General features: G+C 40.9%; 1 protein-coding gene across 1 annotated transcript in view; it reads left to right on the top strand.

Moving 5' to 3' along the window:
• Positions 1-24,314, top strand: part of CCHR11.PART0H12orf29 (chromosome chr11.part0 C12orf29 homolog) — a 386,566-nt gene that overhangs the window by 115,933 nt on the left and 246,319 nt on the right. The window contains exon 4 of the mRNA XM_044088426.1: positions 13,660-13,776. Coding sequence (XP_043944361.1) covers positions 13,660-13,776 — 117 coding nt within the window. The remainder of the gene's footprint in view (positions 1-13,659; positions 13,777-24,314) is intronic.

The following is a 24,314-nucleotide window of genomic DNA, read 5'->3' as shown; positions in this document are numbered from 1 at the left end:
TTTTGTTTATCCTTGTGTATCTTGGGAAGGTCATTAATTGTAGCTGTTACAGGATGTTCAGCCATAAGATATTCATAGAGAACCTGACTGATAATTTTTGTCATAAGCAAATCATGGTAAGTGTCTTTTTACCTTCTAGATGATTTTTTTGACCTCCCAATTTGGTATTTTCAGATAGGTACTCGTGTCACTGAGCATTTCTGCCATTCTGATAGTCGTCTGCATCAAGAGCAACAGTGGCCTATCTCTTATCAGCTGGCTTAATAATAGTGGCATCATTGTGCATCAACTCATCCAGTGCTCTTTTTCTTCTGTATTCATATTGTAGAAGCCTTTATGGGTGTTCCCATGTCTCATATTGGCTACATCAGTCTCATACACAAGTGCAAACATCTCAAAGTGCCAAAGCACAGTCTTGTGTCAGAAGTCCAACCTCACAAAAGATTGAAGAATTCTTTTGCTAAACATGATTCTGACTCTGCTGATTCTTCCTATTTATTTTATAACCCAGACAGTAAAAACATAATTGCTTCTGATTCACCAACAGAAGACTTAACCTGTGGAGACAGTACATCACTTATGAAAGAGCACTTTCAGTGGCAATCACATGAGGCCTCTGGTTTCTAGAAAAGGGGTTTGGAACTTTTGGGACTTGGGCCTCCTAAGCTGGTAACTATTCCTGTAGACTAGAAAGTCCTCCTGAGTATACCTGATGCTGCCTCACTGGAGCCACACTCCCAACCCAGTACCAGAATTTTAACTTTGCAGATACTTATTCCTTTGCTGGACCCTCAGAGTCTCCTTATTGTGCTAGAGCTTCAAAGATGCTTACCATATTCCCATTTTCAAGGGGCATAGAAGGTTCTTGAGGTTTACAGTGAGGGGATCCAGCTTTCCATTTGGTTTATCTACTCCACCTAGGGTATTTACAAAATTTACAGTTTCAGTGATAACATACTGCAGAACCAAGAGTATGCACATTTACCCTAACCTAGATGATGGCTTGATCTGTTCTCTAACTGTACAGGAGATGCCAAGGACACTTATATCCTTTAGTGCCTCAGTAGCCTGAGGTTCAGTCTCATCCTGCAAAAATCAAATCTGTATCCTCCCTAAAGAGCAGTCTTCCTTTGGGTTATTCTGAATGCTAACCTTTGTAGAACCTTCCTTCCAATGGAGAAGTTACAGTTTCTAATCATCCTCTTTCCTCTGTGACAGTATTTGCTCTGAGTCTCATGACTGTCAGTTTCTCTAATATTTGCAGCAGCATAGCTATTTTTGTGCATTTGCCTTTGTCTAACCATTGAGTCATTTTGGCTTCTGATTTGTAAGGAGGATGAAGTTTCCTTCGTCGAAGAGAAGAGAAATGAAACTTAACAGTGAAAAGAAGTACTTTGTGTGAAGGTATTACTAGCCTGCAGTTATATTCCCAGTAGTCATCACAGAGAATTACGCGACTGCGCTGTTGTTTAGGGCACTTTGCAGCAAGTCATGTCAGATTAACATAATATTGTAGTCATCCTCTTGTATGTCAATAGGCAACAACTGTTAATTATATTGCCTGTTTCATTCCCATTTTACTGACTGAATTAGTCCAGAAATCCTTATAACACTTCTGCCGTCTAAATTGTCACATTTCTAAGCTCCTTTATTCTCTTTATCAAGCTGTATGAGATCTTGGTTCACTACACCGTGAATGTTTCCGTCACCTCACTGCTCATTTCATTCCTTTACATATTGGAAACTCCACTGACCTTTCTAGATACCAGCCCATGGCTATCCTATTTCATCTGCCTAAAGTACTTGATGCATACAGTCTCATATTCTTACCTACATTACTGAAAAGTCACTACTTTTCCCCTATGCAACATGGTTTTCATCCATATCACAGCACCACTACTGTACTACTAGCTTTGTTACAGCAGTAAATCAAAGCAGAAACAACAATCTTTCCTCTTCCATATTCCTTGATCTGTCCAAAGTCTTTGGCACAGTGTCACACCAAAAACTACTCTTGACTAAGCTTTGATGAATACTCGCCATCCTGGTTTAAAAGTTGCCTGGCATATAAACAACAAGCTGTAAATTGTTAAAACAAAATCACTTCCTTTCTCCCAAGAACTGTAAGCTTCTCAAGCCTCTATATTAGGTCCAGTATTTTTTAATATAATTGTTAATGATCTGTTTATAGTGACCAAACAAGCAACCATTATCCAGTATGCAGAGGATTCCACAATCATCTGCTCTGGCAAAAACATGGTTAAACTACAGCAGTACACCAATGAAGCTGTCTCACAGATTGAGAATTGAATGGCTCATAGCTGCTCCCAAATCCCCAAAAATCGAAACTTATCGTATTTAGCCCTAAGCAACTATCCAACCAAAAAATTCCTTCTCAATTCTGTCATCAGTCAATGCCAAGATGGAAGTGGTAATGCATGCCAAACTACTAGGGGTTACTATTGATGAAAATCCAAAGTTTGATTACTACACAATACACGTTGCAAAATTTGCTGCCAACGGTCATTATAAGATGCATCATTACTTCTCAGTAAAACGACTTCTGTGACTGGAATTAAAACACTATGTAACCTGCTCATGGCCCAAGTCTAAGCAATATTCTGCAATTCTGCCCTTCTGACAAGATGTTGTTAGCTGTAACTGAATCAAACAATACTGCAGTGGACGCCCTATACTCCTCCTCTCTGTCTTAAAATTAGGAATTCCATACCTCACTCTCTGTCTCTGTCTTTGAATCTTAGAAACAGTAAATCTTTCAAACTACACTTGAAGGATCACCTAAGAAGTACTTTGCTACACTTTTGCACATTTCCTGGAGTAACCTAAATGCTTTCTGTGTCTCCGTCTTTATTTCCGAGCCTCTCTAATATATATATATATATATATATATATATATATATATATATATATATATATATATATAGCCTCTCAACTCACTGAATGGCTCCCGTACACCTCCTGGTATAACTTTTTTAATAAATTTGTCTACTGTTCTTTGAAGTTTAGTACCTCCTACTTTTATTGTAAACCTCACAATTTACATTAACATTTTCTGCCATAAAAACAAAGCTTTGGAACGAATTGCATTGTATGTCAAATCATAAATCTGTTTTATTTTTTGTCCTCAGATGTAACGCTGTAGGACATTTTTATTTTGCTGTGCACAATATCCATATCTGCCTAAAATGTATTATCTATCGTTATACTGTTTACATGTTTTGTTGTGGAGGTTTTCTCCCTAGGCATCTGCTGAAAAAGGGGCAGCTTGTCTACCCAGTTGGACTATCCCAGTAAACAAATGCAGTAAGTAAATAACTCCAGCTCTATGCATCATGATGGGACTCCATTATCCAGGAAGCACATTGTCATAAGTGTCAGTTGTGCGAAAACAATATAAAATACATACACACATATGCAGATATTTATAACTGTAACGTTCTGCAAAACTTGCAAAACAAGATGCAGATGAAAAGTATATTCAGAAATGGACAGCAGAAGAAGTGAATTTTAAGTAACATAACGGTGACCTACTTCATTAAACTTTTCTTGACGTGAAATACAAGAATAAAAGTAACCCAAAGCAGTTACCTTCAAGACACAGACTGGGCAAACTTTCTGAAAGATGAAAATCTATTCAAAATATGCGCAGGCATTTCAAAATGCTTAACGTTGTGGGGCACGTGTAAATTAAACACAGTAATGACATTCTCAGCTCCGAAGGCTAGTATTGCTTTGCAACTCCAAGGCATTTCAGTCAGAATCCAAATCAAGAGCTTTATTTTCGCTCTCTTCAGGCACTCATCAGCATGTATAGCTGAAAATAACTTTGAGAAATGGAGTGATCAATTTCTTGCAACAGAGTGGTTTGCTTTGTGTCATTGAAGACTTGCCTGCTTTCTTTCTCTTGTGATGCAGCTACACATTTGCCAGTAATTATAATGTTCAGTTTCCATCTTGTGGCAAGATGGGCTTTCTCTGTATACCTGAGGGAACATTGGTGGACTGATACATGCATGATTCTAGACATGTTGGTTACTTAGGTCTTCCATACTGTGAATAATCTTTGCTAGCCCTGGTAACTGTGATATCTGGCAGTTAATTATAGAGCTGACTGACCTACCAGCAGATGAGGCATTGATGCATATTGTGCCCTTTCCATTTTAAAATGACCATGCTTTTGTGTTGGTGAATAAGAGGACATGAGGAAACAAGCACAGAATCATTTGCGTCTGTACTATACTCCTCTGCTGTAACACCTTTGATGCATTCTTTTCATGTAATAGTTTCCATGATAGTTCAATGATTTGTACAGCTGTACATTACTTGTTCCATGTGTTGGAGATGCCAGCACAGCTGCCTGTATCTGTCACTTTGGAGGTGAACTGTTCCAGTCTTTAACTGATATGTGCATGCTGCCTGTAACTCAACACTGTATTCACTGTTTTTAGATGTGTCCCAGTCTTAATTTCTGGGCTGCTAACATCCGTTGTATGATATCTCAATAGAGACAGCTTGGTGACTGAGATATACAAGTTGTTTTCTCCTTTTCTACTGTCATTTAATTTTTTTCCCCTTCATGCCTGTTACCCTCTTTTCTTGAATTTGCTAATGCATATATATTTTCCAGAAAAATGAAACCACTATACAAAGAATTTCAGTAGTGCTAGAGGAACTGCATTTCACCTTGAATCTTTTGTCAGGACAATAAAACATGGAAAGTATTTATGATATCTGTCTCACCGCTCCAGGTCCAGGGCTCAATCCTGGTTTCTAGTAATTGTCTTTGTAGAGTTTACATGTTCTTTCCATAGAGTTGTAGATATTTAAATGTTAATAAGTCCCATCCCATGCTATTACCTTCCTCAGGCTACACCTTCCTTCTCTAGGAGGGCCATACCAGTCAGTCTTGGAGTCAGATTGTACATACCCATCTAGTTAGCTAATTTATGTTTAAACAAAGATAGTGAGTCACACTACTTAACATGTAGGGGAAGTTTATTCCAGAAGATGTGTGAGATACTGGGAAAGAAATCTGTCCCTCCAACTTATTTTATTCATTCATTAGCAAAGATTCCTTGTTCTGGTATCAATGGAGATATTAATCTTGTGTAGAAACAGGGGGGTCCAGGGTAATCTGATTTCTAATGGCACAGTAAGTCAGACGTAGATCTCCCCTCAAATATTTATAAGAATCCACGTTTGTGCACTTTTCCTTGAGTACTATGGATGTAATGGGATCCTATCTCGCCTACATTCATGACAGATGGGACAGATGGGTTCGGAGCCGATCCATCGGCTCCGACTCGGCAACTTATATACTAGCATGAAGTCTCTCATTGGCTGGGCTATACCCTATCCCAGGATGCACTACACCTGCTTCCCCAGATCTCGTTTGCCGCTTTACTAGCTGGACGTGGTCTTGACTTGGCTGGAGCTAAGTGATTTATCTTTACCTTTATTGGTCTTTGACCTTGGGGTTTCTTGTCAGATATTAACCAAACAGCTGTTTTAACAGCTTCTTTATCCTATTTTGAAAGTTTGAGTGCTAAGTGTTGTCTGGTACTTGTTCTTTGTTGTCGGGCAAGGCCCGTTTAGTTAGAGGGCCCTTGCCCTATCCTAGTGTAGTTTTAGTTAAAGTTTTTTTCTGCTATTAACTTAATTCCTTTGTGTTTTTGTGACCCCACGGGCCAAGCCCGTTTAAATTAGAGGGCTTTGGCCTTGGTTTTGTCAGTTGTTTGTGAGGTAAATTCTACTGTGTCTCGCTTTTCAGTTGGCTATTTTTCTTATTTTGTGGTGAACTCTATTTCTTTAGGTACCTGTACTATGTCTAAGAACAGAAGTCAGGGTTTAAAAATGCACTCGGTGCAGTTATAAAATGTCCATAACAGACAGCCATTCTATTTGTGTATATTGTTTGGGGTCAAACATTTACAAGAAACTTGTAGCGATGTCATGCCTTTTCTGCTAGAGTTCTTCAAGAGCAAGAACAAGCTCATTTTAAAAGGGCTTATTAAACCCTCCTTTGAGGAAGCTTTAAATCCTCCTGTTGCTTCCAAAGAAAAGATCGCCGGCTCCGACAAGTCCGTCGGAGCCGACTTCTAAAAGAAAAAGTTGACCTCTTCTTCCTCGGCTCCACTGACTTCGGGCCGAGTGTCGAAGAGTCTGCCTCGATACCTCCTACCGGTTCCATTGTCTTCGGAGCCGCAAGTTGGAGTATCGAGGTGAATCACCTCCATCGGCTCCAATGGCTTCGAGCCGGTGGAAGTGTGCAGCTCAGACTCTTCCCCTCGGCTCAAGAAAAGGCTTCTTCGGCGCCGATAGTGATCCATGACTTGGTGGAGTCGGCGCCGACAGTATTGGAGCCGTTTCGGAGCCAGTCCCCTTCTCCATCGGAGCCGAGAGGAAAGTCTTCTCGAGTGTCTACCTCCTCTAAATCCTCGAGACTATCGGATTCGGACCTGGATAGGGTTTTACAGAGGCTCTTCCAGTCTCCAGTATTTGCTAAAATGGTCTCGGCTCCAGCACAGTTTGCTTCGGAGCCGATCCCCCCTCCTACACTCTTGATTTCTCCTCCAACCTCTTCTGAGTTGTTGGAGCCGGTGGTGGTGGAGCAAGGTGGAGCCATACGGTCGGAGCAGAGACCCCTATCAGGCCTTTCGGCTCCGACCATGCTTCCTACCCTGTCCTCCGGTTCAAGGTTTGGCACTGCGACTTCTACAGCCGGGCCCGAGGGGAATACTTTGGGATTAGGTGCTTCGGTGCCTAGTCTTCCCCTCGGAGCATCGGCTGCTGGAATTCCCAGTGCCATCGTGGCCTCTAGACCAGTGACTTCCTTGGATTCTGGAGGTCCGGCCTTTGAGGCCATGAGGAGCGCGCTGGCCATGCCCTTGCCGGTCCAACTAGACTCTACCTCACCGTCCCTAGATTTGGAGACTGGTGCCTCTGTTGCGTTGCAGCCCCCCGGCAGCGGGGCTCCAGGGCCTGAGGATACCCCAATCAGGGTTCCTTCTTCCGGGTGGTCCGTCCGAAACCGCTTCGGACGAACCTCCATGGAAGAAATTGTGCAAGAGGAAGCACGTAGACTCCCAAGATGAGTCTATTACATCGGATACTGACCTCGATGACGCTGAAGGGTCCCCAAATCATCTTCGGATGATATCTCCTTCTCAGATATCTTGGAGATTCTGAGACAGAGAGGTGACTGGCAAGCCAAAAACCCTTCAACTGAGGAGTCAGTCTTCCTCAAGGCCTTTGGAGCCCAGCCTCCGCCTCCTGGGTGTCTCCGCCTTTGATGAACTCCTTGATGTGGTTTCTCGAAGGTGTGGGAACACCCTGATTCCGTGGAACCGTGCCTGCGAGGCCTAACAAATTCTTGTCAGCTCCCCCAGAAAGAATTTCTCACTAAGGGAGTACCGTAGATGCTTTGGTGGTGGCTTCTGCCACACAGCAGGGCGGCAGAGGCTTCGACGCCTATTCATCCTCTAATAAGGATTCTAGGAGTATGGATAGGCGGGAAGCGTACCCTGTCCTCAGCGGCCTTTACCTTGCGGTCGCTGAATTATTTATGTCATTTCACGAGGCTCCAAAGGGATCTTCTCAAAGAGCTAAATGACTCCCTTGTAGGTAATCTACCTGAAGCGCTGGCCTCTACTGTTGGCGCACAGATGACTACTCTTTTCTATTGTTAACTCGTCCATGAGGCTCATCTCATTATGCGGCCTAGGGGCTAGTAGAGAAGGAACAGGCGTTGCCCTTAGGAGACAAGCCTGGTTACGCTTGTGTTCGCTTACGGAGGCCTTCAAGTCTTCCTTCACGCCCCTTTGATGGGTCATCTTTGTTTGGACCCAAGGTGAAGGACACGCTAACTCGGTGCGAGCAGGAGGGCAAGACTTTGACTGCCGCTAGCCCGTTATTCGCTCCTTCCAGGCCTTATCCCAAGGCTGGGAGAGGAGGGAAAATGTGGTTCAAAAATTCTTTCTCTACTCCACCCAGTGATTCCCTCCAGAGGCAGGGGAATTTTGGAAGACGCCACCCAGAGGTGGCAGAGGCCCCATGAACTCTGGAGACCGCGATTCCTTTCGTGGTTCTTAATACAACCAGCATTCCTGAGTGGTTGGCCGACTGTGCAACTCGGAGCCAGTCGGGGTCGCTATGGCGCATCCACAAGCTTGGGAATCCATTACAAGCGATCAGTGGGTGCTTCGTGATTATTACCGGAGGATATGTCATCCCTTTCAGCAAACCCCCTTTCTTTAAGGGAAATCCCGGACGCCACCCAGTCAGCGGGATCAGGCAGCATTAGAAATTTCAAAGCTGCTAGAAAAAGAGCCATCCAGCCTGTCCCCACCGACCAGATCGGATCAGGAACTTACTCAAAATTATTTTGGTGCCAAAAGACAGGGGACTTCAGGCCCATTTTGGACCTCAGTGCATTGAATCGTTTCGTCAAGAAGTCCAAATTCAATGGTCACTCTCCAATCTATTCTTCCTTTGCTGGAAAAAGATGCATGGATGTGCTCAGTAGATCTCCAGGACGCTTACTATCATATTCCCATAGCCTCGAGAGTCCAGGAGACATTTACGCCTCCGCCCGGAGCCAGTCATTTCCAATTCGAGCACTGCCCTTTGGTCTCACCACAGCCCCCAGGGTGTTCACCAAGTGTCTGGCAGTGGTAACTGCTCACCTGAGAAGTCTGGGATTCCAGGTGTTTCCTTATCTAGACGACTGGCTCCTCACAGCCACCTCCGAGCATCTGCTTCTTCAAGCCAGAGCCACATTCACCTTGGGCCGCTTTTTTGCAGCTAATCATCCTCTTTCCTCTGTGACAATGTTGCTCTGAGTCTCATGACTGTCAGTTCCTCTAATATTTACATGTATAAGCTGTTGCTGTTGTTGCCTTTGTCTATCTATTGAGTCATTTTGGCTTCTTGATTTTGTAAGGAGGATGGAAGTTTCCTTCGTCGAAGTAGTTATAGGAAAATGAAACTTTGCAACAGTGAAAAGAAGTACTTTTGTGTGAAGGGTATATTACTAGCCTGCAGTTATATTCTGCAGTCAGTCATCACAGAGAATTCGTAGCGACTGCGCTGTTGTTTAGGGCACTTCTGCAGCAGAGTCATGTCAGATTAACATAATATTGTAGTCATCCTGCCTTGTATGTCAATGAGCAACAACTGTGAATTATATTGCCTGTTTCATATCCATTTTACTACTTACTGAATTAGTCCAAGAAATCCTTATAATACTTCTACCGTTACTAAATTGTATCACATTTCTAAGCTCCTTTTATTCTCTCTTTATCAAGCTGTGTGTATGAGATCTTGGTTCACCTACACACGTGAATGTTTCCGTCACCTCACTGCTCATTTCATCTCCTTTACGCATGGCTGGAAACTCCACACGACCTTTTCTAGATACCAGCCCCACGGCTATCCTATTTCATCTTTTTTCCTAAAGTACTTGATGCGCCACAGTCTCATATTCTTACCTACATTACTGAAAAGTCACTACTTTTCCCTTCTATGCAACATGGTTTTTCATCCATATCACAGCACCACTACTGTACTACTAAAAACTTTGTTACAACAGTAAATCAAAACGAAACAAATAATGCTTTCCTCTTCCATATTCCTTTGATCTGTCCAAAAGTCTTTTGGCACAGTGTCACACCAAAAAACTACTTGACTAAGCTTTGATGAATACTCGCCGCCATCCTGGTTTAAAAGTTACCTGTTGCAGTATAAACAACAAGCTGTAAATTGTTAAAACAAAATCACTTCCTTTCTCCCAAGAACTGTAAGCTTCTCAAGCCTCTATATTAGGTCCAGTATTTTTTAATATAATCGATTATTGATCTGTTTATAGTGACCAAACAACAACTTGTTATCCAGTAATGCAGAGGTTTCTCACAATCATCTGCTCTAGCAAAACACATGGTTGAAACTACAGCAGTACACTCAATGAAGCTGTCTCTGAGATTGGTAAATTGAATGGATCATAAGCTGCTCCCAAATCTCCCCAAAAATCGAAACTTATCGTATTTAGCCTAAGCAACTATTCAACCAAAAAATTCCTTCTCAATTCTGGTCATCAGTCAATGCCAAGATAGAAGCTAGTAATGCATGCTTAAACTACTAGGGGTTACAGCTTATTGATGAAAATCCAAAGTTTGATTACTACACAATCACTGCGTTTACAAAAATTTGCCCTTGTGGTCATTATAAGATGCATCATTACTTCTCAGTAAGCTTGACTTCTGTGAACTGCCGAATTAAACACTTACTATGTAAATCCCTGCCTTCATGGCCCAAGTCTAAGCAATATTCTGCTAATTCTGCCCCTTCTGACAAAGATGTTGTTAGGCTGTAACTGAATCAAAACAATGTCTGCAGTGGACGCCTTATTACTCCTCCCTTCTCTATTCTTAAAATTAGAATTCGGCTTACCTCACTCTCTGTCTCTGTCTTTTGAATCTTGGAAAACGAGAAATCTTTCAAACATACCTTGAAGAGTTCACCCTAAGAAGTGCTTTTGCTACGACTTTTGCACATTTCGAGTAACCTAAATACTTTCTGTGTTCTGTCTTTATTTCCGGTGTGCCTGTCCATATCTCTCTCTATATATATATATATATATATATATATATATATATATATATATATATATATATATATAGCCTCTCGACTCACTGAATGGCTCCCGTACTCCTCCTGGTATAACTTTTTAATAAATTTGTCTACTGTTCTTTACAGACCTCTTAAAATTCTCCACCTAACTTTTATTGTAAACCTCACAATTTACATTTAACATTTTCTGCCATAAAAGCAAACTTTGGAACAGGAATTGCATTGTAGCGTGTCAGAATCATAAATCTGTTTTTATTTTTGTTTTGGTCCTCAGGATGTAGCAGCTGTGGACATTTTTATTTTGCTGTGCACAATATCCATATCTGCCTAAAAATGTAATATCTATCGTTATACTGTTTACATGTTTTTGTTGTGGAGGTTTTCTCCCTAGGCATCTGCTGAAAAAGGGGCAGCTTGTCTACCCAGTTGGACTATCCCAGTAAAACAAAATGCAGTAAGTAAATAACTCCAGCTCTATGCATCATGTGATGGGACCTTCCATTATCCAGGAAGCACATTACATGTCATAAGTGTCAGTTGTCGCGAAAACAATATAAAATACATACACACATATGTAGATATTTATAATCTGTAACGTTCTGCAAAAATTGCAAAACAAGATGCAGATGAAAGTATATTCAGAAATGGACAGCTTGGAAGAAGTGAATTTTAAGTAACATAACGGTGACCTTTTCTTCATTAAACTTTTCTTAACGTGAAATACAAAGAATAAAAGTAACCCAAAGCAGTTACCTTCAAGACACAGGACTGGAGCAAACTTTTCTGAAAGATGAAAATCCTATTCAAAATACTTGAGCATTTCAAAATAAGCAACGTTGCCAGGGGCACGTATTGGCAAATTAAACACAGTAATGACATTCTCAGCTCAACGAAGGCTAGTATTGTTTGCACAGCTCCAAGGCATTTCAGTCAGAATCCAAATCAAGAGCTTTATTTTTGGCTCTCTTCTTTCAGGGTGCACTCATCAGCATGTATAGCTGAAAATAACTTTGAGAAATGGGTGATCAATTTCTTGCAACAGGTGGTTTTGCTTTTGTGTCATTGAAGACTTGCCTGCTTTCTTTCTCTTGTGATGCAGCTGCACATTTGCCGAGTAATTATAATGTTCAGTTTCCATCTTGTGGCAAGATGGGCTTTCTCTGTATACCTGAGGGAACATTGGTGGACTGATACGCTGCATGATTCTAGACATGTGTGGTTACTTAGGTGTCTCTCTTCCATACTGTGGCAGATAATCTTTGCTAGCCCTTGGTGAATCTGTGATATCTGGCAGTTAATTATAGAGCTGACTGACCTACCAGCAGATGAGGCATTGATGCATTATTGTGCCCTTTCCATTTTAAAATGACCATGCTTTTGTGTTGGTGAATAAGAGAACATGAGGAAACAAGCACAGAATCATTATAACGTCTGTACTATACTCCTCTTGCTGCCAACACCTTTGATGCATTCTTTTCATGCCAATAGTTTCCATGATAGTTCAATGATTTGTACAGCTGTACATTACTTGTTCCATGTGTTGGAGATGCCAGCACAGCTGCCTGTATCTGTCACTTTGGAGGTGAACTGTTCCAGTCTTTAACTGATATGTGCATGCTGCCTGTAACTCAACACTGTATTCACTGTTTTTAGATGTGTCCCAGTCTTAATTTCTGGGCTGCTAACATCCGTTGTATGATATCTCAATAGAGACAGCTTGGTGACTGAGATATACAAGTTGTTTTCTCCTTTTCTACTGTCATTTCATTGTTTTCCCCTTCATGCCTGTTGCCCTCTTTTCTTGAATTTGCTAATGCATATATATTTTCCAGAAAAATGAAACCACTATACAAAGAATTTCAGTAAGTGCTAGAGGAACTACATTTCACTCCTTGAATCTTTTGTCAGGACAATAAAAGCATGGAAAGTATTTATGATATCTGTCTCAGCCTCCAGGTCCAGGGCTCAATCCTGGTTTCTAGTAATTGTCTTTGTAGAGTTTACATGTTCTTTTCCAGAGTTGTGTGATATTTAAATGTTAATAAGTCCCATCCCATGCTATTACCTTCCTCAGGCTACCTTCCTTCTCATAGGAGGAGGCCATACCAGTCAGTCTTGAGTCAGATTGTACATACCCATCTAGTTAGCTAATTTATGTTTAAACAAAGATAGTGAGTCACACTACTTAACATGTAGGGGAAGTTTATTCCAGAAGATGTGTGAGATATTTAGGGAAGAAGAAATCTGTCCCTCCAACTTATTTTATTCATTCATTGGCAAGATTCCTTGTTCACCAGTATCAGCTGGAGATATTAATCTTGTGTAGAAACAGGGGAGTTCCAGGGGTAATCTGATTTCTAATGGCACAGATGAAGTCAGGCGATAGATCTCCCCTCAAATATTTATAAGAATCCACGTTTGTGCACTTTTCCTTGAGTACTATGGTTTCTTTCCACTTTCCAAAAAACGTTGCTGATTGGCAGCTCTAAACTGGCTATGTATGTTGCATTTCCTTTGCCTTAGTAACCTGGGACTTGGATGAAAAGGTTCCAAGATAGAGTAGGTCACTTATAAGGTTAACAAAGGAATAACTAAAGAAGCTTGTAGCTGCCAAGGAGCAGTATTTACTGTTTTATTTCTTTTTTTTTATTTTTAGGGAAAAACAAACTTGCATAATGTGTTATTTACTACTGCTTTTTTAGCATTTGATATTCTTATGCAGATCAGGAATTTAAAATTAACAACTGTACATTGAACAGGTTTAAGAAAGCAGTTGCACATATGTTTTGTTGTGAAGCAACTCTCCTGCAGGTTGAATAATTAAGATTCATCACTTGGATTTCTTTATTTCCTGTGGAAAATTCACTTTGTGTTTCGCTTCAGAAGTTTTCAGATGCAACAGCTGTGTTTTTAGGTGGAAGGCAAGTGAAGAAGGAATGCATGTTTACACAAGTATGCTACTTTATAGTAACATCTTGATAAAGTTTGATTTTTTTGCTTGTTGTTTTATAGAATTTATTTGGAATGTAGAGCAGGATTTCAAAACTGTCCCAGATTCCTGGATTCCTGCAGCAAAGATGTTACAGTTAAATGGAAATGTACAACCTGATGAAAATGGCCACATTCCAGGTATGTTAGTTTTTAAATACCTTTGTCTGTGTGAACTGTCACAAGTGGCATGTTTTGAATTTTCGTGAATTTTGTTGGTTAGCACAGTAGCTGCTGAGCAGTGTTTTGCTATCCCTTGAGTCCTTTTAAGGATTTGGGAAATGATTGGAAGTGAAGTTCACTTTTTATTTTTGTCCCTGAAGTCCTTTTAAAGGCTGGGATTTCTGTGAACTAAGTGGTAGTATGGGGAGTGGGTGGGTGTAGAAGCTGCAGTCCTGTCATAGGACTCTGTAAGGTGTAAATAGCTAACTTTACATGAGCAGACAAATCTTCACATCTAGCATTGATGCAGAGACACATTTTTGCTTCTTTACATGTTAAGCATGTTAGAAATGTTTGAGTATTGTTCATACTTATTTTAATTCCTGTGGGGATAGATGAGGTGGATACATTTTGTTTTGATGATTTATTGGAGAGGACTTCTACATAAATGTTCAAACTGTAAAATGTTGGACTGTAAAAGAGAGGGGTGGAATGAAGAGGCTGTTATTTGCGTTGTGTTAAAACCTTTGTATAGAGGCACGACTTTCTGTAAAAAATGTTATTCAGGCATAGTATAGGTGCATTTATGGTTGCTTATTTCCTTCTGTTGTGATTAATTAAAACGAAAAGATAGGAAGTTCAACAATTGATGAAGTTAATTTCTACCCTAATGTGGGCACTCGGGAGGAGGATTCATGTGCCAACAGACTTATTTTTAGCCAACAAAATTTTCAAAGATAAGGAAGTTCAGACAACTTATTTTGTAAGTAGTCCTAGTACAGTCATTTCTCAGGGTAGCAACCCACAAGTAGTTTTTGTATAATATCAAGTGTTTTATCTAGTGAAGTTACTGGTAGTCTATCATTAGACTTGGCTCTTGCTATTGTCCATCAGCTACATTATGATGTGTAAATCCCCAGAGTAATAACATTGTTGCTAGAGGATTAAAAAGGTGGTTTGATAGTGGTGAGGATGAAGCAGTTTGTTTTGAAGGATTACACTGAAGTAAGTAGAAAAGAGGTAAGCATTAGGTGGTTTAGTAGTTTATCCGTTGGTGGTTTAAGGAAAGATGATAATTAGAAAATGATCAGTGTATTTGCAGTAAACAGATCTTTGTGATAGGGGATTCTCTGCTTAGAGGTATTTGTAATATTCTCCCTTGCAAGAATAGCAATGCTATCACAATATCTTGACATAGGGTGTATACAGTATATGGTATTTTGACAGCATTAAAAATATTTTCTTTTTTCTTCAGAAAGATGTATGATAGGGTGGTTGTGGCAGTCTGAGTTAATGGTATGGGTAAAACGATGTTCACTTTTTTGTAGTTATATTGAAGAGCTGATAGATTTGAGCAAGGAGAAAGGGTTTGAGCTGGTTTTATGTGATGGTTTTCCAACGTTCGATAATTTATTACTTTGGTTAAAGTAGCAAGACGTTTTCCAGTAGTATTAAATGAAATTGCTTTTTGGAGAGAACAGTAAGTGTATTTCTCTGTGGGAATAGACGCATTTGAAGAGAGTAGACATCTTAGTTATTTCAGATATTAAATGTTTACTGAAGAAGACTAATACTGTTTTAGATTGTCTTTATTTTTTTGAATTAACCTCTTATAGGGTACTAACTGGAGGGTGTAATGAGTACCAAAATAAACTTTCTGTTGCATAATGCTACACGTTTCAGCAATAAATTGTAGTACATCAAGTTGTTGTTATTACTGAAAATTGGTTTTCAGACCGTAATCTGGCAGTGAGCTTATAAGGCTATATAGACTGCAATAAAGTGAGACAATTGGAGAAAGGTGGTGGAGTTTCTATCTGTGTACTAGATAGCATAGTGTCTAGTTTTATGATAATGTACAGTACATAATTCCAAAGTTATATATGTGAATTTGGATTGGATAGATTAGGTGTTCAAAACGGGTCTTTTTTTTATAGGCCATCTCATCAGAATTGTCAGGAACTATTACCTGATATTTTAAGGATAACCTTGCTGTGATGGCAGGTAATTTAAAGTGATCCCCATGTTAACTGGCAGGATTATGAATTTAATAAGGTACCGATTTGATGATTTGGTTAAAATCAGTAAAGAATATGTATGTTTGTATTGTCCCTTAAAAGGGGTGATCATATATTGGGTTTAGTGTGGGTGAGTAGCTAAGACCATATTAATGATAGTAACATTTGTCCTCCGTTTCCTAGATCTGATCATTTTTGTATCTCTTGGACATATGTGGTTTATCAGCCCATTAAGGATGTTTATGATAAAATTATAAAGCAGATAACAGAATAGGATTGGTGTGCTGAAGTTTTTTTGGATGATGAAATTGCAAGTTGGAAGTCTTTGTATTTTTTTAATTGTTTGATTGAGGAGTGTTTGTCCCTGGTTCCTAGTAAACGGACTTTGTTTAGATTGCCTTGGTGGAATAGTTCTCTGAATAAATTATGCAAACCAGCTACAAATTTATAAGAAGAAAAAAAAGGATCATGTGAGTTGTGACAATGTGAGGTGTTGCCAGCTTATGCCAGGAGAAGGACAGTGGATGTGTAACATATACCAGCATAGTTGGCTGGAGTTTTGTAAAGAATTCTATGCCATTTGTATATCAAACTCATTTGTACAGGTGCTTCTGTTGAAAATGTATTTCTAAAGCTGTTTGAGTTAAAATAAATATACCAGTAATGAGTCCTGCTGGACAGAAAAAAGAAATACACCTGTATGTCAGACTGTATTATAACTGTTGAAATTAATATTGTAACCGAGAATACTGGAAGAGAAGAGGTTAATTTCAGCCCCAGCCAACTTTTAGAAAAATATCCTGAATTTAAATTACAAAATTTAGGCCTTAAAGATTGTGTCTCACATGTCTTAATGTAGCCAGATACAAAAAGTCTGTACTAGGAAGCTTTCTGTACTGTCCTTGGGGGTGAACTAATTGCTGCACTGGAAGAGTGGAAGTTTGAAATTGTTTTATGACTTCCAGAAGCTGCAACACATCTTAGCAAAGCCCTATAGCAAAGTGGGTAGTATGGGAACCAGGAGTTGGATGACCAGATGTATGTGATGTCATTCTGTAATCCAGCACAAAAATGATGTTTTAATACTAGATGAAGCTAAAGTCTAGGGCAGTCTGTTGTTGAAACCTTGCAAAGAACGATCTGTCACCCACTTCGTCTTGCCTTGCTTTAGTAAGTAACCAGGGAATAGTAATTATTTAGATCAGTCTGGAAAATATAGTGAAATTAGCTAAGTACTGTTTTTCATTAACTGTGAATCTATCCATTTGTATTATTTTTAATATTTCCTTGTGATTGAAACTCTGGTGTTTATTGTTAATAAATATTTAGTATTTCACTTTTTTATTATATATTATTAAATCTTCTTCTTCTTTCGGCTGATCCCATTAGGGTCGCCACAGCGGATCATCTGTTTCCATTTCTTCCTGTCCTCTGCATCTAGCTCTGTCACACCAACCACCTGCATGTCCTGTCTCACTACATCCATAACCTTATCTTAGGCCTTCCTCTTTTCCTGTTACCTGGCAGCTTCATCCTTAGCATCTTTTCCCCAATATACTCTGCATCCCTCCTCAGCACATGTCCAAACCAACGTAATCTTGCCTCTCTGGCTTTGTTTCCAAACCTTCCAACCTGGGCTGACCCTCTGATATACTTATTCCTAATCATGTCCACCCTTGTCATACACAGTGTAAATCTTAATATTAACAATAATTATAAATAAAATTAAGTAATTTAATAATTATTATTTATTATTAAATATATTTAAATTTCTCATTGTGGCTGGTCCATTAGAGAATATTTTAACCTTTGAGAGTACTACTTATTTGGTGACACTGTGGCCACTCCTGAGAGCCTTGCCACATTGGTCAAACACTACCATTTGTGTTAGTATTAATTTCACTCAGTATAATCTGGTACCATTTTAAGAGCATTGGAGTAGTTGGCTTTGGAGTGTCTGGTGGCAGTAACTACCTTATAGTATGGGAAACGGGTAGAAGTGCGAGTAAATCTGTGCCAGCCTTTCCTAGATGTGAGTGAGAGAGTGTGTGTAAGAGGGAGAGAGAGTGTGTGTAAGAGGGAGAGAGAGTGTGTGTAAGAGGGATAGAGAGTGTGTGTAAGAGGGAGAGAGAGTGTGTAAGAGGGAGAGAGAGTGTGTGTAAGAGGGAGAGAGAGTGTGTGTAAGAGGGAGAGAGAGTGTGTGTAAGAGGGAGAGAGAGTGTGTGTAAGAGGGAGAGAGAGTGTGTAAGAGGAGAGAGAGTGTGAGAGGGAGAGAGTGTGTGTGAGAGGGAGAGAGTGTGTGTGAGAGGGAGAGAGTGTGTGTGAGAGGGAGAGAGAGTGCGTGTGAGAGGGAGAGAGAGTGCGTGTGAGAGGGAGAGAGAGTATGTGTGTGTGTGTGTGTGTGTGTGTGAGAGAGAGGAGTGTATGTGTGTGTGAGAGAGAAAGGGAGTGTGTTTGCATGTGCGAGTGTGCATGGGAGAGTGTGCGTGCCTGAGCGTGCGTGTGAGTGTGCATGCGAGAGTGTGCGTGCACGCGAGAGAGTGTGCGTGAGAGAGAGTGTGCATGTGAGAGAGTGCGCGCGCGCGAGAGAGAGAGCATGTGCGAGAGAGTGTGCATGAGAGAGAGTGTGCACGTGTGTGTGTGTGTGTGTGTGTGCGTGTGTGTTAACTGCTTCGAGCAGGGACACACAGCACTGGTTTCACATAGAGAGTGGTGGAGGACTTGTCTTGGAAACTCAGCTGAGGACTCAACTCTACAGCTGTGCTAGTGGGGAGTCTTATTGAGGGCTGAAGGAGAGAGAGAGAGAGAGAGAGAGAGAACCAGACCCCAGACTAAGTGTATTCTGTGTTCCGTCTGTGCTCTTAAGGGAAATTGTGCTTAATACAGAGAGCTGCACATGGAAATGCTGTGTATGCCTGTTTTTGTTAAGCAAACGTCCCTCACCGGTGTCAGTGGTGAGGATTCAGGCTCCTTGATTACTGGCCCAGAGTGGGGCTGTCATATGAGGAAAACCTTGCTTAGTTATAGGAATGTTAAAATTAATGTAGGAAGCTAGTGAGGGCAGTGAAACAAAATTATGAGCAGAATTTGGATAATAGGACTATGCTAAATAAGAACGTTTTTTAACGTAATTTGAAACAGTACAAAATAAATATTAATTTTAGCATTACTATTAGAACTGGGGATAAATTGATTACTGATTCAAGCACATTAGTAAATATGTTTTTGATGCATTTTGTATGCGAAGATAAGACACTGGTAAATGATAATCGTTTAGTTGTAACTACAGGTATTTGTCCAGCTCTTTTTTCATTAAATGCTGATAAATTAAGTATGATTAAGTCAGATTCAGATGCGAGTCCAGCTGGAGTTAATGGTACTTTTTTGTCACCTATAATTAAGGATATTGTCCTGTGTCTATTATCTTCTCCAAAATTCTTTGGAGATGCACACCTGTGAGAGATGCACTTATCTAGCCAAACTAGAGGTAAAGCTCTCTCCAACCAAGACTGAACTTGACAGTCATGAGGACAAAGTAAACATTTGCACCACACCACACTTATCACATAGTCTCACTAAATCTACACCACCAAAATCCACACATAGTAACACAAAAACATTTGCAGAGGCTCTCAATAATAATCTAAGCAACAGAGACCTCCAAAGCAGAAGCGCAAGCAACCTCTATCCCGCAACACAACCCAAATGACACATAGCCTACAGACTTGGTGTGCCACTCATCCACAGCCAATAAGGCAAAACAATGTACCCAACACACTAGTCATAGGTGACTCTATAGTCAGGCACACTGATGTCCCACTCACAAGGCTAAACAAGGAGAAGGTTACTGTCAGCTGCCTGTCGAGTGCCAGGATCCGCCACATAACCCACGCACTCATGTCACTCCACAACAAGTACAAATATGACTCTGTCATTGTCCATGTTGGTGTGATTGACCTGAGATGTACCTCCCTGGACTACATGAAAAGAGACATGGAAGAGCTTTCGATCTTGTAGCCCAGGCAGGTATGACCCTAGCCCTGAGTAGCATTCTGCCATCACCCAGAATGATACCGCAGTACAAGGACAAAATGATTGACTTCAACAATTGGCTAAGCTTCTGGTGTCATTCTAAGGGGTTCCAGTATCTGAACGCTTGGGATGACATAGTCGACAGACCACGATGCTTTGCCACAGATGGCCTGCACCTGTCACCCCTGGGATTCCGGATACTAGCTAAGGCTCTTGCTGCCCCTATAGTGCCTTTTTTAGGCAAGGTTCAGATAACAAATTCGCCACCATATCAAGAACAGGCAAGCAAAAACTGAGGGTAATGCTACTCAGTGATAGAAGTCTAAATCTCAAAATGCACTCACTTGAGGCACTCCTTAAAATGGAGAACATCGATGTCTTTGCAGTGACTTGAGACCTGGTTCAAAGCTCCAGAGAGCACCCCTGCACTACCAGGCTAAACTCATATCACACTTTTCGGTCATGTAACCTGGACCGAAACACCAAAGGCGGAGGTGTGTCCATATTCATTAATGATATCCACACCTCCAGGCTAGATGCTCAGCATAATGCAGCCGAGGTTATCCAAGTGCAACTAACTCTGGGCAAAACTGCAATCCAAATTGTAGCTTGCTACAGATCCCCCACCATGCCCCAGGATTCCCACTCCTCTTTTCTTCATGTACTGGAAAATATTAGGGTTCAGCCAAACATCCTAATAATGGGTGACTTCAACTACCCCACCATTAACTGGGAAAACTACTCGTGTACCAACTCCTTAGCTCAAAGCTTTCTGGAATTCATAAACTCCAGTGCCCTGGATCAACTTATCCACACCCCCACCAGGGGCAACAGTATCCTAGACCTAGTCATTACCAACATGAGAGACCGGTGTTCCACACCTGAAGTCAACTCCTCATTGGTCCGATCCGACCATAAGCTAATCACCCTTGATATCCACATCCCGCCTCCACCCCATTAAGGAAACCACGGTAAAAAATTTCTCCAAAGCCAACTTCATGCTTCTTAAGACAGAAGTGGTGAACTTCATGACACCCATGCAGATGGACAATAGTTACAACTGCTGAATCCTACACAAATGCACTCTATAAGCGCTTACACAAGTGCATGGATCGTGCTGACCCAAACAGAACCAGGATGCTATCCTCCAAAAAAAGGAAGCCAATCTGGTGGTCCCCTGCCATAAAAAAAACTGTACAACAGAAGGAAGAAACTGTTGCAAAAGAGAGTAAAATCCCATGAGTGGAGGAGCTCCCTGGTCAGCCTCAGTAAGAAGCTGAGATCCCTTATAAGATCCTCCAAAGCTAGCTCCTAAAACAAAATCGCCACTAATTCTAAGGACAACCACAAAGCATTCTGTAGCTATGTCAAGAATCTTGATGGCAACACGTAGATCTGCTCTGAGTTACAGCATAACGGCACGAAAATTACAGAATCAACTGATATTGCCAACATCCTGGCAGATAGGTTCAGTGCTATCTTTACCACTCCCTCTCACCCCCTAAAGGGCCCATATCTATACAGGAAGAATGCAGAGTTCCTGTAATCACAACTACGCAGGTAAAAGCTGCACTCTCTAAAGCCAAAAACGCAGCATCCATGGGACCGGACAACATCCCAGGCTGCGTTTTCAGAACAAACTGGCTCCCCACTTAAGCACCATGTTCAATAATGGCCTCGCATCAGGCTTTGTGCCCACTGAATGGCGCACAGCAACAGTTATCCCACTCCACAAAGGAGGAGCCACCACTGATCCCAGGAACTATCGACCTATTAGCCTGACGAGCCTGGTCTGCAAGGCCATGGAACGTATCATCATGGAACTCATAAACAAAGACATTGGTAACCTCCAAACTCTGGAGCCCACCCAGTTTGGGTTTGTGAAAGGCCGATCATGCCTCCTGAACCTGATAGACTTCTTTGAGGCAGTCACCAAAGCCGTAGATGAGGGTAAGGTGGTTCACACAGCCTATCTTGACCTCTCCAAGCCTTTCGACACCATCCCCCATTCTGGAATTATAGCTAAACTCACTAAACTAGGTATAAATCCCTACGTCACAAGATGGGTTGCCAACTGGCTCATTGACAGAACCCACACTGTAAAAGTTGCAGACTCCAAATCTGACCTCAAAGCAGTGACAAGTGGAGTACCACAGGGTTCTGTCCTAGGACCTCTCCTGTTTGTATCTACGTCTCTGAAGTACAGGCTAACACAGAAGGCCTCTGGTTAACAAAGGTGCAGATGACTGCATACTAGGAGCCATAATGAAGTTCCCAAATAATGTGGACATCCTACAGAAGGGCCTCACTGAGACAGATGCTTGGTGTCAGAGCCATGGCCTCAAGTTCAATGCCAAAAAGTGCAGTGTCATCCCTTTTGGTATAAACTCTGTACCCATGAACTACCACGTAGGCAGCATTCTGCTTAACACCGAATGTGTGATGAGACCTTGGGACCCAGGTGGACAGTAGTCTCTCCTTTGATAGTCACATCGCCACAGTAGTCAGGAAGTCCATCTATGTGGCACACCTCATCATAAAAGGGTTCTCATCCAGGAAAAAAAGAGGTCATTGTTCCCCTCTACTCGACACTCATTAGACCCATTATAGAGTACAACGCCCCTTTTGGAATGTACCTCACAAGACATCTGCAGCAGCTGGAAAGAGCACAGAAGTACCTCACAAAGAGGATTACTGGCCTCAAACACATGCCCTAGACTGACTGCCTCAAAAAACTCCAGCTTTACTCCGTAGCATATCACCTACTCCGAGGTAATCTCTACCTAACATATAAAGCTATGTTAAACCCAGAGCTGTTGGACATGCTACACCTCAAGAAATCCCAATCCCTCTGAGCTACACGCTCTATGGACCTAAACTTTGACACCACAATAAACAGGACATGCTGGAGGGATAGATTCCTGTCCCAGAGACTTCCCATATTCTGGAACAGGCTACCCATCTATGTCAAGCAAAATATCTTGATGAGTGGATGGGAAATTGGAAATACACCCCGGGGATCACTTCTGTGTCTCTGCTCAACAGTGGCACAGGAAAATAACTTTCTTGGGTGGCATAATCCAGGGAACCTTGTTGGCTAGGCTTATGTAGGCTCTTGGGCCGAAAGCCTAGTACCTACCTATGAACCTATATGCAATTTCCTAGACAACAAGCACACAGCCTGTTTGGTGCCTAAGGGAGGTTATCTCTGTACGGTAGAGAATTGCATGCCTATTAATTTCATGTGTTGTGGGAATGTGCTGTGAAAGGGTAATTTCCAAGTATATCCCATGAAAGGGTAATTTCTGAGTATATTACTAGTACAGTAAATGATAGGCTAGACACCACACAGCAGAAGATAATGTAGTACAAATGTACTTCCCTTTTATGGTTCTGTGTGGAAAGAATTGGATGAAGCTCTAGCTATTGATGTTCTATACCTGGATTTGTCGAAAGCTTTTGATACAAAGCCACATCACGTTTTTTTTCATTATTACAGAATTATTGTATGTGATTAGATGAATAGAAAACTGACTGGTAGGGAGGAAATATAGGGTTAAAATTGGAAGTATCCTTTCAGCAGAGAAAGAGATTAAAGTTAGTGTCCCACAGGGTTTTGTCTTGGGATCTGTTCTTTCTGAAATTTTTATGGAGAGTTTTCCCAGTGACAGTAAATTTTGGTTGGGTGAGTATACTGATGATGCCAAGATTGTAATCACAGTTATTGGTATAGCTGATCAGTTTTCATTCCAAATTCATCTGGATACTTTATATGCATGGTTAATATCAAGTTTAATTTTAACAAAAGTTGTGTTCTGCATTTTGTGATAGGAAATCCCAATTGTCCTTTTTCCCCTGGATAATTTAAGTATTAAAGAGATGAGGCTTATTAGAGATTTTGGGATAAAATAGATAATATTCTTGGTTTTGATAGTCAATTGTTAAGAGGATGTTAGAAAGTATTACTGTGAAAAGAGTAGCATTTTCAGGTCCATTGTTACCAGGGATAGGATCATTTCACTTCCTATTTATAAAACTGTAGTAAGACCAGTAATTGAATATTGTGGCTCCATTTTTGTGTGCAATAGCAGTCATTTATATAGATTGGAAAGAATGCAAAAGCATTTTACCAGGAAGATGTATGGCGTGAGGGATTTGAGTTATAAAAGTAGGTAAATAGCATTATCGTTATATATCGTCAAATACAAATTGGTTAGAGGTGATTTGATAAATATTGTCAAAATGTCAGTGATGGCAGTTTTATTGATGGTGTGGCAGTTTTCTAGAAACATTCATTAAACACAAGAAATGTTGTAAAAGCCGGTAGAACTGTGTGGAATAGTTTGTTTCATGGGAGAGCATTTATGTAGTGGAATAATATTCCTCTAAGTATTAGGAAGTGAGAGTTGATCATCACTTTCTTGTATCATTTTCATTGTTGATTTTGGTACAAGAGTTTTTTATCCT

The sequence above is a fragment of the Protopterus annectens genome, chromosome 11.part0, assembly GCF_019279795.1.
Source record: "Protopterus annectens isolate FY-2018-M chromosome 11.part0, PAN1.0, whole genome shotgun sequence".
Taxonomy (NCBI): domain Eukaryota; kingdom Metazoa; phylum Chordata; order Ceratodontiformes; family Protopteridae; genus Protopterus; species Protopterus annectens.
Note: the sequence above shows the minus strand (reverse complement) of the source record. Positions and strands in the feature narration are given on the sequence as shown.